The following is a 16,532-nucleotide window of genomic DNA, read 5'->3' as shown; positions in this document are numbered from 1 at the left end:
TTTTTTACGGCATGCACTCACGTGATATATTTGGGCTCGTTCGTCCCCACCAGCACCTGTCCCGACTCCCCACGAGCTTGCTGAAAGAAGAAAAAGAAGAACGTCTGTCCTCCTTTTTTCAAGGTCTGACTACAGGAGGACTAGTAAGGCCTTCGTGAATCGTCAGCGCTAGCCTTCGTAGATATGATTTCCGATTGCGACTTTCTTTCAGAATACAACATCCATTAAGTTTTGTCACTGGTCAGCATCTCATCAGGCCGGCCCTAGGATTGATTCGATTGCTACGTTTGAAGTTCACGCCATGGTTCATGTCTTGAACCCGGCGCTATCATGATGTTCGTGATAGGCCCAAGGAACTCATGCATAGTATTGATCTCTGTGCAGCGTGGACGGTGATGTGACGTTGTCAGCCACTTAGATCCGACCTGACTCTTTTGTGACTTGTCAGCCGCCTGGACTCTGGATCGGACTTCAGCGTGATTTTTGAGTCGTTTCCGTCAGTCACCTGGATGTATCCTTCGTAAGCAGGCCTGCTACCTACTAGCATCGGATCTGGGTACGAGATGTTCGGTTGGATTTATCGATTTTTATTCAGTTCACAAAATTAATCAACCTTTCCGCGAACTGTACCGGTTTATACTGAGCAGACGCAGAGTGTCATATGGATGTGGCTTTCGAAGTTAGGCAGGTTCAGGCGTTCATCTACAACACAATGGTCAGTGGTCATGGGCACCTGTAAGCGGTGCTCGGTACTACTAGTACCCGTCAACCGCATCTCAGCGTCTATGCGAAATTACTCGCCATGGTCCCTATCCTAATAACAGCCCAAGCGCTCAAGCCTGTACATCTGATTGTGTCAACCAAGGGTCAACCATCTATCGGTCACACCGCTTACCACGGGGCGCTTGCAAAAGTGCCCAGTGTCCGAACCTGGAATAACATTTGGAACTTCCAGTGTTAAGGTTCATCAATAATCATCTATGGGCGTATCTGAGCCTCGTGTGAGAGATAACGACTATAAAACGGCCATCAGAATACCTCCTGACTGCCCCCATCATCTTTTCGCCCCCATCTGTACTTTGGCATAGTGGCTTTATCCATAACAGCAGCAAGGATGCAAACAAATGAACCGGTAATCCCTGGGGCATTAGCAGTAGGTTCAGTTAATATTTTGTGATTCTCGGTTGTAACGTTTCTCACAGGAAAATGTCCCTGAGCTCCCACTCGACAAAACGGAGGAGGCTGGACACCATTACTTGCGACGTTGGCGGATATGGGCTCCAGTCAAGCCGGATAATCTAGTTGCATGGCCACCTCCAACGCCAGGATGGGACGCTCAAGCCGTGCAATACGCTTGGCAACCATACGACCCATCATCTGTTCAACCCGCGCCACCTCGCGAGGACATTGACAATTACTTTTATCTCGACATTCGTCATCACCGGGAGGGTAAGATATCTTATGTATCACCTCCGGCTCCGTGCTTACCTCTTCACAGCGGAACCTGATGTGGTTTTCAGCCATTTCAGCGCCACCTTGATCGACTTCCTGCGGTCTGTGATTTCCGAGTATTTTCCTCTGCGATATCCTTATTCCATCTTCTCAGCATGGTTATCGGTGGAGAATTTTTCAACTCGAATCCGGAGTCGCCTCTCACTCACCTTGTATTCAAACTCGACGACCTCAAGGACCACCTTTCGGACGCCCGCTCAGCCTTGTCTAACCTTTCCGGGAAAGAGTTGCAGACAAAAGCACACGATCTTGGCCGCTTAGACTCACTGTCCCGTATGCGTCATTTGTGTCTGCGGTACTTCTGTCGGATATTAGCTAACGCTCCACTTCAGCGCAGAAAACCGAACAGGACGCCCAGAAGTACCTCGAGGATCTAGTTGATCATTTGGACGTTCTTATACCTTTGGTCGAGGAAGAGTTCAAGCCCATGTGAGCATCTCTGTATCACAGAAGCAAATAAATGTTCATCCCTACCTTTTCAGATCCAAGCGCCTAGAATTAGAGCTATCTTACGGCCACATTTCATTTGATCTTCTCATGTACTATTTCAAGAAAGGGGGGAAATACTATTACGATGATCTGGGTGACCAGGTCAGTCATTATATTTGCCGAAGTGTACTAAGCGATTTATGCTGGTTAGCTGGCGTTTGTACTGGATAGCACGAGCAAAGACTTGTCTTTCGGGCAAGGATGTTTTCGCCAGTATTTTCGTTCAAATTTTGACCCAACTTCAACTTTCAGAACCCTTAACCTCCAAGGCCATGGTATGACGTGGGATGGCAATTGTTACGTCCACGATATGAGACTTGTTGACATTCATCGTTACCCCGTAAGCTGAACCTTCTTACTAACACTGCGGCTATTCACGCATGGTATTTTAGGGGACAAAGGCATTGTCTGATCTTCAGTGCAAAATTATGTCAGATGACGTACACCAAGAACTGACTGGTGCGCCTCTATTTGCCACGATTAATGAAGCGCGTCTCTACATTCATTCATTCAGAGCGCGGAAGATTGTATGCTGCTGTATCGGGTGTCCATTTCAAGGCCTGTGCGTAATGTTTGATGTCTCATTGTGTTTGGCTGACCTATCGCCCCAAGGTGATGGTGTAAGCTCTTCATCACTCTCATTCATGAAGCTTGACAAAGTTCTCAGCGCCGCGTGATTATTGATCAAAAAGGCTATGACGAGAGGGAGCTAGAGTCACAGTAACCACCCTCCGATCTCGATGTCGTGATTGATATGCTAACTCAAGGCTTAGTGGATATGTTCCACATTCAGGTAGATACCGCACGGCGTCTCCGCCACCGCCACCTGTGCCTGGTTATTGTGATACACATGTTCCTCGTCCTGGTTCTCCTTATGCGTAAGTACCGTCTTGTTACCGAGCTTCCAACGTTCATGAGCCTTCCGTTAGCGATGATAACGTTGGTGGAGAATGGCAGGAACCTGTGTATGTTCTCGCTAGACCTCGTGGATTCCATGCTTATAATAACATCAGAAAGATGATCGCGGAAGACAAATTGGACCTCTTGCCAGTGAAAGTATATGGTTTCGATGTCCGTCGCAAGGCATGTATAAACCAACTGACATGTCGATCGAACCCCATGCTGACTACCCTTGCATCAGTCTTGGGAGCAGTTTGATGTTCGTAAACTTGAGGAGATCCATTTCAATGAACGTGCTTGGGACCATCTCGTTCTTAATAAAGCGACAAAGGTAAGAACATTGGCAACAGAAGGATCAGCCTCTGATAAGTGATCAGGCTCTTATCAAAGGACTCGTCAATGTCACAAAGACGGCCAATACCTCTAGGGAGGTGTTCTCTGACGTCATTACTGGGAAAGGTGGAGGATTGGTAAGGACACTTTTCTATGCTTGGATGATTCTGGTGTCACCAACACGTTTTCAGATCGCGCTCCTGCACGGTCCGCCTGGGACAGGCAAAACACTAACCGCGGAGGCTGTGGCCGAACACCTGAAACGGCCTCTCTACGTTCTTAGTTCGCTCGAGCTTTCGACTACACCCGCTACTTTGGAGAAAAAGCTGGGTGATATTCTGAAGGTTCGTGAGATGAAATCTTTGTTCGCCCTTTCTTACCTTAGCACTGTTACAGCTTGCAACAACATGGGATGCGGTCGTCCTCATTGACGAAGCCGATGTGAGTTGATTTCGACGCCCACGCTTCATCCTCGTTCCTTATACATATGCTGCACGTTTAGGTGTTCCTGGAGCAAAGGAGTCTTCACGAGGTCGGTTATCATAAATCTCATATGAATCATTATGGTTTCCCTGAACGTTCTTGAAGTTGGAGCGAAACGCCCTCGTTTCTGTTGCTCTCCGGGTGCTCGAGTACCATCGCGGCGTCCTTTTCTTGACTACCAATCGTATCCAGGCCTTTGACGAAGCTTTCCTATCGCGTTTCTCCATCGGTAGTTATCTACCCCATTAATGATCCTTCTCTCATTGATGTCTGTTTAAAGCCGTGAAGTACCCAGACTTGGATGCTGACGCCCGTTTGTCCATCTGGCGAAAGTTCTTCGAGCTTGCTGGGTGCGAGTTGTGGGGCGGCAGTGGACAACCTGGAGATGGACGGCAGAGTCCGGACGGGTTTGTCAAACTCGAAGGACGAGAGCCGCAGTGCTATGTTTCGCTTTCTGACCTGAAGGAACTGGCTGAGAAGCCTTTCAACGGTATGAGCCTATTTTCATGTTCAAAACCTTTCCTTCAACTAATTCCCAATTTGTAGGTCGGACTATCAAGAACCTTGTGCGGACCGCGCAAGCGTTGGCCATGTCATCGTACGTCACATCCTTGCATGATGTGTTCTCCGGTACTTATACTTGTGGATCTAGGGATGAACCACTTTCCCTTGAACACGTCAAGGTGGTGGTTGAAGCGCAAGAGAAATTCTTGACGGAATTCGCTCAAGTCAAATTATGATCGTCGACCTTGCCATTATGACTGTAGTTTGTATTATCGTGTAACAATAGTCGCGCCCTTCGCATGTACGTCACAGATATGATAGATATGATTGATATTTTGCCAGTGCTTACTGTGTGATGTGGAGGAATATTCTCAATGACAAGCTTTTCGATTTTTGAACATGAACACTCTTGTTCTACCAAACCAGAAAGTTTGGATCTCGGAATATCCACCTCTCCGAGCCCATCCAGCCGAAGGGGCCTCGAATCTGTTGTTCTCATCAACTCATTTCATTACACGTACGTGCTAGTGCTTGCCAATTCAACCGTTCGTGTGTATTACTAAAGTTATTCGCAGAGATTTTCAGAGAGATGTCACATGTGGCCTTTTGTGTTCGACAAGGCGCTCCTGTTTCGAACCCACCGTCGTATGAAGGTACTACTATCAAGTACTGATAACAAATCAAGGATCATCGTTAGACGTGCGCGTTGGTTGTGATCCCTTTGGGGACGCCGACTCGTTGAGGAGGCCAGAATATCACGTGTAGTAGTGTCTGCAGACCACATTTCCTCCCGCCATAGCAGCTGTAGCCAGCTCCAAACGTAGCATGGGGCTACGAAACACCACCAGATTCTAGTTTCGTGATGCGATTTTTTAACTAAGACAGGATGTGCAGGAAAAACTTAAGAAACCGGTCGAAGTTCATTATGTCGCTGGCGAAGAAGGGTTCGTGTTGATTGATATCTACTTGGCTCTACATATATATAGCTTGATAGGGAGGCTGTGGCTTTGATTGATTTAAAGATATAACATGCATAACGTACGCACTTATGTGCCAGCGCCATTGTTATCTATTAGAAGGAACGATTTGCCTTCCTTCTTCTATAGGTCCGGCTAGGGGAGACTAATTGTTATCCACTGCCAGATATATTCAGGCTCAAGGTCGTGCCATCGGGGTTAATTGCCTAAAATAAACTCTGGATCCACAGCTATCTACGGCTATCCAAGTAGAACACGCACTATTTCTAGTCACCCTCCAGATTCTGGAGTAGTACTGTACCCACGAGGTCGTCTTCATAACTCTTCAAAACCACGAACCGTATTGACGCATTTGACCCACGGCCTTGCTAGGATCCATAAATCTTTTCAGATATCATTCGATAACCCACTTTGAGCGGTAAGGTGTCCATGGCTAGATTGGCAGCAGCCCCGCGTATGACTGTTATCTGGCGTTGCTGCTGGGAACTATGGAAAGACGACCGCGGAACTAGAAGTAACTTTCACGATGGAAGCACAGGGCTGGGCCCAGGAGAAGTTCTTCGCCGGGTTGGCCCAATGTCAGGGTTTAATTAATTATTGTCGTGTCTTCGTGTGTCTTCGTGTTGCTTGTGTTGTTAGCTGTCGAATTGTTACTGGACCTTGTGCTTATCACCACATTATCCTTAGATTAATATCAAAATAACGCAAGACTGCCTGTACGAAGGGAACAAGAACACGGCAAGACACTCACGTATGTATTCGAGTAGAGATTTGCGTACCAGCATGCGAGAATGAGGATGTTGTCAACTATGTCGTCCGTACGATTGTCTTTCCTGGTTCTAAAAATGAAGTTAGCAAAATAGACTAGAACAAATAGCAATATGATAAGTACCTCAATTGACAGGACATCATTGGACCAGCAATTGCGAGAACGAAGTACATCAGATAGCGAAATGACAACATCCAGCCAGCCTTGCGCCCGAAGCACGGGGGGCTTGTCCATCAGCCCAGGGCTATTAGCCCAGGAGTTAACCTATCTTGCTCCGCGTTGCGGCAATTGGGCTTGCTCGTACGATAGCGGCTGCATCGTGTCATAACATCAAGCCGACCCGGAGATCCAATCGGTGGCCACGCCTGAGTAATGCAAGATCAGGTTGCATAAATATACTGTCCTTCTGCTTCACCTTATGTTAATCGAGGAAATCTTGCCCCAGGCTGAATGTTCAATATATAAGTATATGGGTGATGGTGGCGGCATGGTTACTTGGTGCCAAGGGGCAGCGAGGAGCAAAGGGAGTTATGGCGGCATAAGATGACCTAGAAATATACTTGCCGAGCGATGGTTGAGGTCTTTTCCGGTGCCGTATTACGTAATGATCCGTCCAGTTGCGTCCAGGTAGGGCTGTAACTGAAGGGTCAAAGATCCGAATTACATAGAATCATTCGTCATTGGCTTCGCACTATGTATATAACCTCCATGTCCCAGCCCTACTATAGTACCCACCCCTCTCTGAAACCACATCATGTCAGAAGTCAAGGTTGCGAGCTCAAACGGCATCCCTCCTCCAAGTTTCGACTTGCCAGTAAGTCCTTGTTGTGGTACTCACCCGATCTTTCTGACAAGGCACTAGTTACCTGACAGACCAGACATCATCACAGCCAACATTCAGAAGCTGATCGAGCAAACGCCCAATCCGTACGTGCCAGCATTGCACTTTTAACACAAGTGGGGGTATACATATAACACGTTGCAGACGACACAGGTTCATCTTCAAGACCCTGGTCAAGCATCTACACCAGTTCGTCAATGAGACCAGGCACGTTCATTCCTTGTTGAATTTCCGCTTCTCTACTGACACTCTGGTTATCCCTAGTCTGACCACAGATGAATGGATGGCAGCGATCGATTTCTTGACGCGCACCGGACAAAAGTGCACACCACTGCGTCAAGAAACAATTCTGTTATCAGATATCCTAGGTGTTTCTGCTCTCGTCGACTCGTTAAATAACCCCGTTGCGGGAGGAGCAACTGAAAACAGCGTCCTGGGTCCATTCTTCACGGAGGATGCTGCAGATGGTGAGTTGCAAGTAATCCTAGTACACGTCCGGACTGTAAACGGCGTCGCAGTCGAATTTGGTGAATCCATCGCATCTGAAGGAAAAGGAGATTACATGTACGTTGAAGGTCGGATTTTGACGACGGAAGGGCAACCAATCCCTAATGCCATCATCGACACTTGGGAAACCGATGCCGATGGTTAGTTCCTTCCGATTCTCGTCTTACAGTTCATACTCATCCTTTCCCATCAGGATTCTATGACACGCAATATGCAGACCGCTCGCATCCCGACTGCAGAGGTCGCCTACGCTCTGATGATGATGGCAGATTTGGCTATCGCGCTGTTGTGCCGATAGCGTACCCAGTTCCTGGAGACGTAAGTCAATGCCTCATGCCTACGTGACCTTGGCCTGAAAATGCTCTCTCCACATAAAAGGGTCCTGTTGGCGAACTTCTTTGCCTTCTTGGTAGGCACAACATGCGGCCAAACCACTTACACATGATGGTCGAAGCCCCTGGTTTCCACAAGCTCGTCACGGCATTGTATCCGGAGGGTTGCGACTACCTGAGAAGCGACTGTGTCTTCGGTGTCAAGAAATCCTTGGTAGTGGTATGTCTAGGTTCCCAAGTTTCTTGGCTACTTTATTTGACACTCCTTCTCAACAGAGCTTGAAGGACATTGTAGACGACGAGGAAGCTCGTAAACGCGGATTTCCTCGCGGTGGCTCATTCAAGTTATTGCAATATGACATTATATTGCTCACGGAAGAGCAATCTGCAGCGATACGTACTCGCGTTGAAGAGGAACGCGGCGTAATTACGGGGGATGAAAAGTACTGAATAGACAATCTACAACATTATCATTATGCACTCCCAATATTCGACTCTTTACATGCTTTCTTGTAGTATCGTCACCACGCCAAGCTGGTACCATGGGGTATTTCCCATTTAACAAACCAAAGAACTGCTACCAACCTGGTATGCATGGAGGAAAAATGAATCTTTCAAAACTTATTCAGAACACTAAAAGCATGTAACTAGCACGAGATATAATAGCATATACATTTAATATGTACAGAAACTTGACACGAACCCAACAGATCACGCCATCTCAACATCATCTACAGCAATAGCTGCCTTCCTGACTCCATTACTCGCAGCACCTTTGTCATCAGCCATGAAAACATCAAGTTCTTGATCAAGCTGTTCCGCTGTGGGGGCTTTGGATCGCGTAGGCTTCGGAGCCTTAGTCTTCGATGATGATGGGGGAGCTCTTACAGATCGTGGTGGGCGAGTGCGAGTCGGACCGGCGCTAAGGATACGAGAATACAATTAGAAGAGTGTTCAAGAAAGATTTTTTACTCCTTACCCTCCCTGCTGTTTCGGTTCAGCACCGCCACTCAAGCGCTGCGCCAACGAAGGTCGTTCAATCCTACTCAAGAGCGAGGATGTTCGCAGAGGCGCGGTGTCGAATGCGATTTCCATAGGTTGTCCTGGCAGAAAAGAATCAGGACAAATGATTGAATTAGGAAACGTATCCGGGTGATACTGCGGACTCAAAACATACACCGACTAACAACACATACCTTTGGCAAGTTTACCATCAAACTGTCTTTTGGCACGCGTTGCCTGCAAGGGTGTCTCGAAAGACACAATTGCCACACCAGATGAGCGTCCGCTGCGGTCGTACTTTAAAAATTAAAAGCGAGTTTCAGGTTCAGTTTCGTTGTCATCTCCAGTATATGAGCCAGAAGCGAAAGCGATCCGGGTCATCCACAAGCATTGTCCGGTCCATGCGAGCGAGATAAAAACCCGGGCAGGAGGTGATGGGGTGTATTCGAATTCGGAATCATCGTACCCTGATCAATGGCTCGCGAACGAGCGTGCCTATCTGTCCGAAAATGGACTGAAGAGGGTGTATGAGACACTTGTCTGGTTATGAGTGGCATGAGAGACCTACCACCAAGTCTTTAGGCGTGATCTCGTAATGCAGGTTGGATACGATGAGCTTTGTGTTTGAAGGGGTGCTGGCTGGTGCATTTGATTTTGCTGATTGCAGAGGAGCTCGGTCGTGGACCCAATGACCATCGGACCCTCGAGGACGCTGTAGGCACCAATGGTTAGACACGACACACCAGCTATAAGATCAAACTTACAGTGTATGGCTTTTTCTGCCTTTCAGACCTGATGGGAGCCATAAAAAGTAATTATTTAGTCAAGAGATAAAGCAGCAGAGGAGAAGTAGCACGCTGTTGTTCAGGTAACCTTCAAAGAAATATCATTTCTCCAGAAGCTAATAAGCGGCGTTTGAATTCGGCAGTTTCCGGGCGCAGCCCCTGAGGAAGATGCTGGTCGCCGCCAAAATGTCGAATACGCATTTAGAGACTGTAAGATGGCTTTCATTATTATTGGCAGTCTGATATGATTGCAAGCAAAGTTCCAGCCACGAAAAACTACACGTAGTAAGGAAATGAGCATGCCCCACGGCAGTTCATGTGGCAGCTATGATGGATCGCGATGATGTCTTCGGCCACGGCATTCGAGAACGCGTCGCTCACAAGGAGATTGCACTTCGTAGCAGTTCATTTCACAACTTTCTCGCATATGAGCAGACTCTATTCTAAGTGTAAGTCCACTTTGCTACCGGAAAACGACTTACCAAGAAATCATGTTGTATCGAACGAATATTACAGCTCCAAACAGTGTGGCATGAACGCCTCTTTCCATCATTTATATCTACTCGATGTGAGAGGTTGTGCCAGAGCACAGAGTAAGGGTGATATCAGTGTTGCCGCAAGTGTAAACGACATTGTCAGCGGGTGTCCAGCCATCTGAACGGTTATTAGTTTCACCGCGTAGATGTTCGTAAGATGGAAATACATACTCGAGCCGTCGTTGTCAGGGAACGCATAGGCATTAAGACAAGTATCATAGTAGAATGCACTGTTCGGGCCAGGTCCCTCGTTGTCAGTACAGCCTCCTCCACTAGCGGGAAGCGCGCCGCCGCTGCACGCGCTTGCAGAGGAGCAGCACGGAGAGTAGCATGTATCGGATCCAGGTCCCGGAACAGGCTGAAACCAGTATGAAAATGTATGATGTCAAAACAGATAAATTACTTACGCAGCCGGATGAGATGGTGCAAGCGAAAACATCGCAGCTAGCATCAGCGGAGGAAATCTCCATTCCAACGTTATAGCCATAAATGAGCGAGATGTCATATGTCACGCTTCCAGGGATTGCGTACTACGCTTTTGAGTTAAAGATCATCTACCACAGCGCTTGAGACTCACAAAATTGAATTCGGCTCTGCTGAAGGGAGTGTTACCGTCCCAGGTAGGGCCACCAGTGGTACATGTGGAACCGCTGCATCCAGTACCTAGTGGCGCGGTCAGAAAGAAGCTAAGGAGGGATGTTACACACTTACCGACGTTGACAGCACCATCCCAGTTGGAACTAATGCCTAGGTTTGCACTCTGGCCTGCGGCGACGTTGACGTTGTTTGCGACAGAACCGTAGCTGGTCTGCGTGTACAAGAAAACAGATTCGCCGCAAGAGTTGACAACGTTCAGAGACTGGGCTTGAGCGACAGTCGCAACAGCAGCTACTAGAACTAAAGCAGAGAGAACAGACATTGCAAGTAATGATCAGACGACTTAGAGGCAGAGGATGATAATTACTGTTTGAACACTTCATGGACCTCTTTATACCAGATCTGTGAGCACGTCGGCGTATTATTGGAAGTGCGTACCAAAAACCAAGCCACAGGATTCTGTCACGCTAGAAGTAGCGGCAGGCTGCGGGAAGGCGGGCTCATCATTTTTTTCTCGGCAATGCTCATCGGAGACAGTGATCTGAGTGAGAACTTGATGAGGTATGCGGTAGTGGCTAAACTGAATTAAGTATTGCACGAAGGGGCTAAAAGAGGGCTAGATTCAAAATACCGCGCTCAAACATACTAGCAGCAGTAGATAGAAGAGAGAGAATTGTTACCGAGAGGTCAGGAATCTATTTATTTTTTCGACCGGTGAAAAGGACTTGTCAGTGAGACTCACCTCTCGAGGGCATCGGAAATAGGAGCGTTCCCGAAATGAGTATATGAATTATTTCCAACTCCGCGGCTTCTCTAGTAGTTCACTTGTCTTTCTTTCTGAATCTGAGGTCTTCCTTCAAGCAGAGTCAAGCGTATATATAACATATATATGACTAACTAATGATTCCATGGATGCCAGGTTGTCCAAATTAATGTCATTGGTGCTACCTCACGTACCTAGTAAGGATTAGAGGGACGACCTGGCATACCGTACGTGCTGGTTTTTTTGTTGTCGTGGCATCCGTCTGATTGGTTTTCAACTACGTCGGGAACTCAGTACTCAGGCCTCAGGACGTATTTTTGCAAAGTGCTTCGATGCATACGATGTCTGTACTCAAACCGTTAGGATCCATGTACACAGCCTCCACACATGATGGCATCGGAGTTTGATCATGTCGGTATGTATGAGCATCCCGCTGCGCAGGTGGCATAAAACGGTATTCTGATCGTAGCGTGCTTACCGGCGTCCTACTACATAGCGAGGCGCTGGTCACTGCGTCTTTATGTCCGCACCATCCCTGGCTCCACTCACGTTGCAGCGCGATGACACATTCTACATTTCTATTACCGTCTTCTTACTACGTGCAAGCCCATTACTGGACTAGGTTCATCATAGGCTTGATTCTGAATCTTTCAAGGCAGTTATCGCAGCTCTTCGGCTACCTATACTAGGCGTTGGCGTTCTCGTACATCGTGCCCTATTGATCGCAAATGGAACTTTTACGCGAGCATCTACAAGATTCACCATTTTGTAGCCCCCATCCCCGATCCACTTACACAATCTATCACATCTTTCAAAAAATCAAGGGTACATCTTCGCATCGTATCGCCCGCGATTGTCGCGCCGACTCGGTGCGCAAAACACCTGCTCTTGGTACCCACATGTTTCGGTTGAGTCCCTCAAAATAAAATCATCAGCTGTGCCGTTCAGGCACCGGGAAGTGAGTCTCTATCGCAGAGCATATCCTATGCTTTACTACCTAGATATCGCGACCGAGGAATTGGTGTACGGTCTTGTGTCGTATTGATATAGCGAGTATTTGTTGGCCTCAGAGAAAAGCGATGACTGCCCCCCTGGAGAATGTGGTTGCTTGTTCTGGTTCGGGTTGTCCTTCAGATACTGAAATGTCAAAAGCGTGGTCAACTGATTCGCGGTCTTCTTTCCTGTGCCACAGGGAGCGCCTCATCCGCAGGTTGAGGATACCGCTCAAATAACCTGGCTTGAAGCGCGTATTGCGAAGGGATATCTTAATGTGACGGACGGTCAGAACATGTGTTACTGTATGTGCCACCTTATCACTTCAAACTCTACTGGACGCGCTACTCTCATTCAATCTTCCAAGTTTGTTACATCAAACACAATATTCGTCTGATGCGTGAAATCGCATACGAAGACTCCGCTAACGACACCGACATCGACAAGCTAGAACCCTGAGACAAATTTAGGTCAAGCATGTCACGACCACCGGAGAGAAGCGGGCTCTCACTAGCTTCCGCAGTCTTTATGACAATCGCATTGGAGCATCATATCACAGAAGCTGATGGATGCAGGTAAGGAGCTACATCAAGCTAGTACATCCTCTTCCACTTGTAATAATAGCTGGTGAGTGGCAACAGTGATGCAGATTTGCTCGAACACTGGTTGTACTGGTTGTATGCACATTCCCAGCATCAGGCCGAGGACTACAAAAAACAATTTAGGTGCTACCTGAGTCTTCTGAGGAAGTTATTTTGGCAGCCTTTGACTTTTGGGGTGCTACCTAAATTTGACAAGTATACAAAATACTATAAATAAGTTGTTGTCATCAACTGCTGGGCGCCCAGCGGTGCATCATCCATCACGGGTGCAAGTCTTGTATTTCTGTCCGTCCATATTCTTGTTGAATATATATTCGCACTTACTTATAATTGAGTCTTCGACAACGTACTGCAGTACGATATTGATTTTAGTCTAGCCTACTAATGGTCTAGCCTACTGAACGTGGGATGCAGCTGTTTACTTGAAGAATAACTTGCTGCGTATCATCAGGTGGTCATAGTGTCTAACTTATCTTACCCGATAGTCTGTACCCACAGGAGCACCGGAACCTCTGGGGGCACTGCGGTTTCTGTGCTTCTCGGCTCCAAACTTAATATACTGAAGATGTGGGCTGAGTACCTTCCGTGATCTCGTGCATGTTGGATACAGTTTGAGGCGGCGTTGACTGGTGCAGCTGCATTTGCTGATTGCAGAGCTCAATCGTGAACCCACCGGTTGCCATCGGGCCCTCAAGGACGCGACACAGCCTAGCTACAAAATTCGAACTTACAGCATATCTTTTTTTCTGCCTGCCAGACTTGATATGGTCCGGTGAATGTGAGGGAATTGTTCAGTCAAGATATGAAAGCAACAGCAAAAGGAGAAGTCGTTGTTGAACCACACGATAAAGTCTAGGCGGCATTTGAATTAGGCAGTTTACGAACACAACCCAGGCTGAGGAAAAGTGGCGAGCTCAAGCAGAATAAGTATGGCACAAACGTACACCGTCATCCTCGTTTATCAAAAAGTTGACTTACAAGATGCGCATTAATGTTAGACAGTGAGATTGTAGATTAGAATCACAACTTACATCATTGAGTCACTCACGGGAGTAACGGGGTGAAGAGCGCCGGCGTCATCTCCCTAACGATTTCGTTGCTCCGCAGCCATGAACAGCGAAGCACATGAGGATACGGCTCGCATCAGGAAAAAGCCACCTCACTACATAGTATGTAGTATCCTTTTTTGTCAGGGTTTGTTGTCTGCCATTTTGGCAACGCTATCAGCTGTACTATCACATATCATTCTTCGATGGCAAGGACATTAGTTGCCTGAATACCTGTTTGACATCGTGAATCCATTTCCCATCCGAGTCGTCCTAGATGACACGCCAGGGCTCAGTATAGTCTAAGGCGAAGTCAGAAATGTCTGTAAGTATCTAGGATATGAGCACAACTCACATCAGTGAACTGGTGAACATATTAAAATACCATAGGAAACTATATATTGTTAACATTCACAGCAATCACCGTAAATCTGGCAGGGGGGTTTATTTTATAATGTTTGACTTTACAAAGGAAAGATGTGTTTCTATGTTCACCAATCAAGTTGTCCTATTCTCGATGTACCACCCCCTACTTGAATTGGTCTGCAAATGTAAGAAGCTGAAACGAGTCAAGGACGTGGATTTTGGGTCCATGATTGAAGAGACAAACACCAAGCGTACAATGTGAAAATCAGCAAATTTACGAAGAATTTCGTCTTTGGTCTACTTTCATTGCTGTTTGAAAAGGCATCTTTTAAATATAGCGCCTGAAGTTCCAGATAATCTGGCGTGTGACGTCTGATTCGCACAGTCATAGTGTAGGTGGGGTTTCATGCGCTGGTAGTCTCGATTGCACCACCGAACAAGATATTGCCATGTTGCTAGATCATCAAATTACAAACCACTCAACATCAGTAAAAAACCCTAAATGCCGTAGCCCGAGTGACAGCTATATAGCACTATGTAGGCACAGTAGCACTATGTAGTCACACCTTACACTACATTGTCCTATATAGTGTTATATAGTCTAAAGGCAAGCTATATGCGGCTATATAGTTACCACCCGTGCTACAGGTAGCTACAGGTAGCTACAGGAGCTACACGTCGTTGTATCTAATTACTTATAACACATGCGCAAAACATTTCGCCATCGATGAACTCGTTGAAATAAAAATCGTTCGCCACCTCGTATGCATTTCCGCTTCTCAACCTCAGATCTACTGTTGGTCCCATCTTCGGTATAAGGTGGCACGGCCGCACGATTTCGTCAACGTGGATTACAGCGGCGTTGCAGCGAAGTTGTCGTGTTGAGCGCGAGACCTGTCGCATTCGAGAAACAGGGTCTGGTGGTTTGAAAGGAGTGAACCACTCGACGTAGGCGAGGGCTCTGGAATATGCGCCGAACTGGCGAGGTAGGGTGAAAATAGCGCGAACTTGGGCTACACGTACACCTGCAACAAGACGATTATCAAAATTGACCGCTGAGAAACCCGGAAAAAAAATACCTTCAAGAGTATGGAAGTTAGAAGAGCGAGGCCTGTCTGCTATCAAGGCCATGTCAAACCGGGCTGGGATACCAGGCTTCCGGCCTGACGGCAACGTTTCTGGTGTTGCCCTGATCCGCCTTCGCTGTGGCACGTCGCTAACTCGTAAATCAGGTGGCGTCACGATCACCACTTGACGATAAAGATCGAATTGGTCTTGAAGTCCAGGGACTATGGTGTTGCACGGGAGATTCTTGAGCAAGAAGGATCGGAGAGCAGGGAGGAACTCGGTAGCACCGTGTGCTGTTATGATGGTTCCAATGGATTGGTGAGGATGTGTGGGGGCTTTCGCAAGGACATGTGTTGCTTGAAGTGGTTCAGCGGCGGGAAGATTTGGTGTTTCCGACTCCGAGTCCGTGTCCGAATCTGCGTCGAAGTTGTATGGGTTTGAATGACATCCGGTGAGACCCGCAGGTGACTTGGAGCAAGGCTGTTGGGACAACCAATCCAGGTATGCGCTACATAAAAATACGGCTTCTTGGCGTTGGAGCTACAAAGCCATTTGTTCTTCGTAGTCCCGTTTGTTGCTAGCACGGTATGAATCTTTTGCGAAATCAATGTGTAAGCGCTCTGGAAGTTCAGTATTAAAGCCGTCAGCTGCGCCAAACAACGTGATCGACTGGACGTAATGAGAGAGCTGGTGTAGTTTCGGAATGTTGAAATGCTCTCGAACAGCGAGCTCCTTGAGGATGTCTTTGTTAGTGTGAAATACAGTCAGGGCGGTTTGTAGGGCTTCGAGGGACTCAGTCGTCTGAACTTGAAGCTGGGCAAAATACGAGAAGTCAAGAATAGATCGTGCAACTACCAAAAACCGACTGGCAAGGCATGACATCAAAACATCATCTTAACGACTCGTTAAACACTCACCTAGGTACTGCTCGCCAATAAGCCAACAAATACTCCGCTGCATCTCTTTGGTTTCACGTTCCCGTCCACTGCTTCACACTCGATTATCCCTTTCTTGAAGTGTCGAAGGCCGGGATTAATTCGGGATCGCCTTGAAACGTGAGTCCATTTCGTCCTCCCCAATGATATCGATGCACCACTTCACAAGGTGGTCTTTGAACACACCCTTGT

At 47.3% G+C, this 16,532-nt stretch overlaps 5 protein-coding genes across 5 annotated transcripts; 2 read left to right on the top strand and 3 right to left on the bottom strand.

Annotated features, from left to right (window-relative positions):
- The first annotated feature begins 771 nt into the window (after positions 1-771).
- EDB91DRAFT_1184077 (P-loop containing nucleoside triphosphate hydrolase protein) lies at positions 772-4,570 on the top strand. The gene is made up of 24 exons (XM_041320472.1): positions 772-1,153; positions 1,203-1,449; positions 1,499-1,553; positions 1,607-1,785; positions 1,845-1,941; positions 1,995-2,103; positions 2,153-2,196; positions 2,254-2,341; positions 2,394-2,460; positions 2,516-2,563; positions 2,614-2,621; positions 2,669-2,721; positions 2,775-2,879; positions 2,931-2,966; positions 3,015-3,084; positions 3,143-3,232; positions 3,279-3,371; positions 3,426-3,578; positions 3,631-3,675; positions 3,737-3,766; positions 3,823-3,946; positions 3,998-4,207; positions 4,264-4,315; positions 4,370-4,570. The coding sequence occupies exons 1-24, from the start codon at positions 1,115-1,117 to the stop codon at positions 4,455-4,457; spliced, it is 2,130 nt and encodes a 709-aa protein (XP_041168521.1). The 5' UTR covers positions 772-1,114; the 3' UTR covers positions 4,458-4,570.
- A 2,151-nt stretch (positions 4,571-6,721) lies between these two features.
- Positions 6,722-8,097, top strand: EDB91DRAFT_1240786 (Intradiol ring-cleavage dioxygenase; the record flags this gene model as incomplete). Its single annotated transcript, XM_041322039.1, has 8 exons — positions 6,722-6,781; positions 6,830-6,894; positions 6,953-7,015; positions 7,073-7,275; positions 7,327-7,455; positions 7,509-7,633; positions 7,694-7,867; positions 7,924-8,097. 8 exons carry the CDS (start codon positions 6,722-6,724, stop codon positions 8,095-8,097), a joined length of 993 nt encoding a protein of 330 aa, XP_041168520.1.
- A 130-nt stretch (positions 8,098-8,227) lies between these two features.
- EDB91DRAFT_559255 (uncharacterized protein) lies at positions 8,228-9,529 on the bottom strand. Its single transcript, XM_041327706.1, has 6 exons — positions 9,414-9,529; positions 9,218-9,361; positions 9,116-9,163; positions 8,844-8,946; positions 8,627-8,750; positions 8,228-8,569 (listed from the first exon to the last, which is right to left on the bottom strand). The coding sequence occupies exons 1-6, from the start codon at positions 9,453-9,455 to the stop codon at positions 8,359-8,361; spliced, it is 672 nt and encodes a 223-aa protein (XP_041168519.1). The 5' UTR covers positions 9,456-9,529; the 3' UTR covers positions 8,228-8,358.
- Positions 9,530-9,846: 317 nt separating this feature from the next.
- EDB91DRAFT_1184048 (Osmotin thaumatin-like protein) lies at positions 9,847-10,915 on the bottom strand. The gene is made up of 5 exons (XM_041320471.1): positions 10,682-10,915; positions 10,548-10,633; positions 10,378-10,500; positions 10,142-10,328; positions 9,847-10,088 (listed from the first exon to the last, which is right to left on the bottom strand). Exons 1-5 carry the CDS (start codon positions 10,887-10,889, stop codon positions 9,994-9,996), a joined length of 699 nt encoding a protein of 232 aa, XP_041168518.1. The 5' UTR covers positions 10,890-10,915; the 3' UTR covers positions 9,847-9,993.
- Positions 10,916-14,741: 3,826 nt separating this feature from the next.
- EDB91DRAFT_1240783 (uncharacterized protein) lies at positions 14,742-16,287 on the bottom strand (the record flags this gene model as incomplete). Its single annotated transcript, XM_041322038.1, has 5 exons — positions 14,742-14,792; positions 15,133-15,362; positions 15,417-15,448; positions 15,476-15,913; positions 15,950-16,287. The coding sequence occupies 5 exons, from the start codon at positions 16,285-16,287 to the stop codon at positions 14,742-14,744; spliced, it is 1,089 nt and encodes a 362-aa protein (XP_041168517.1).
- Between the last annotated feature and the right edge of the window lie 245 nt (positions 16,288-16,532).

Source organism: Suillus paluster (genome assembly GCF_016628075.1).
Source record: "Suillus paluster strain FC165 chromosome Unknown EDB91scaffold_435, whole genome shotgun sequence".
Taxonomy (NCBI): Eukaryota; Fungi; Basidiomycota; class Agaricomycetes; order Boletales; family Suillaceae; genus Suillus; species Suillus paluster.
This window is presented reverse-complemented; position numbering and strand designations above follow the sequence as displayed.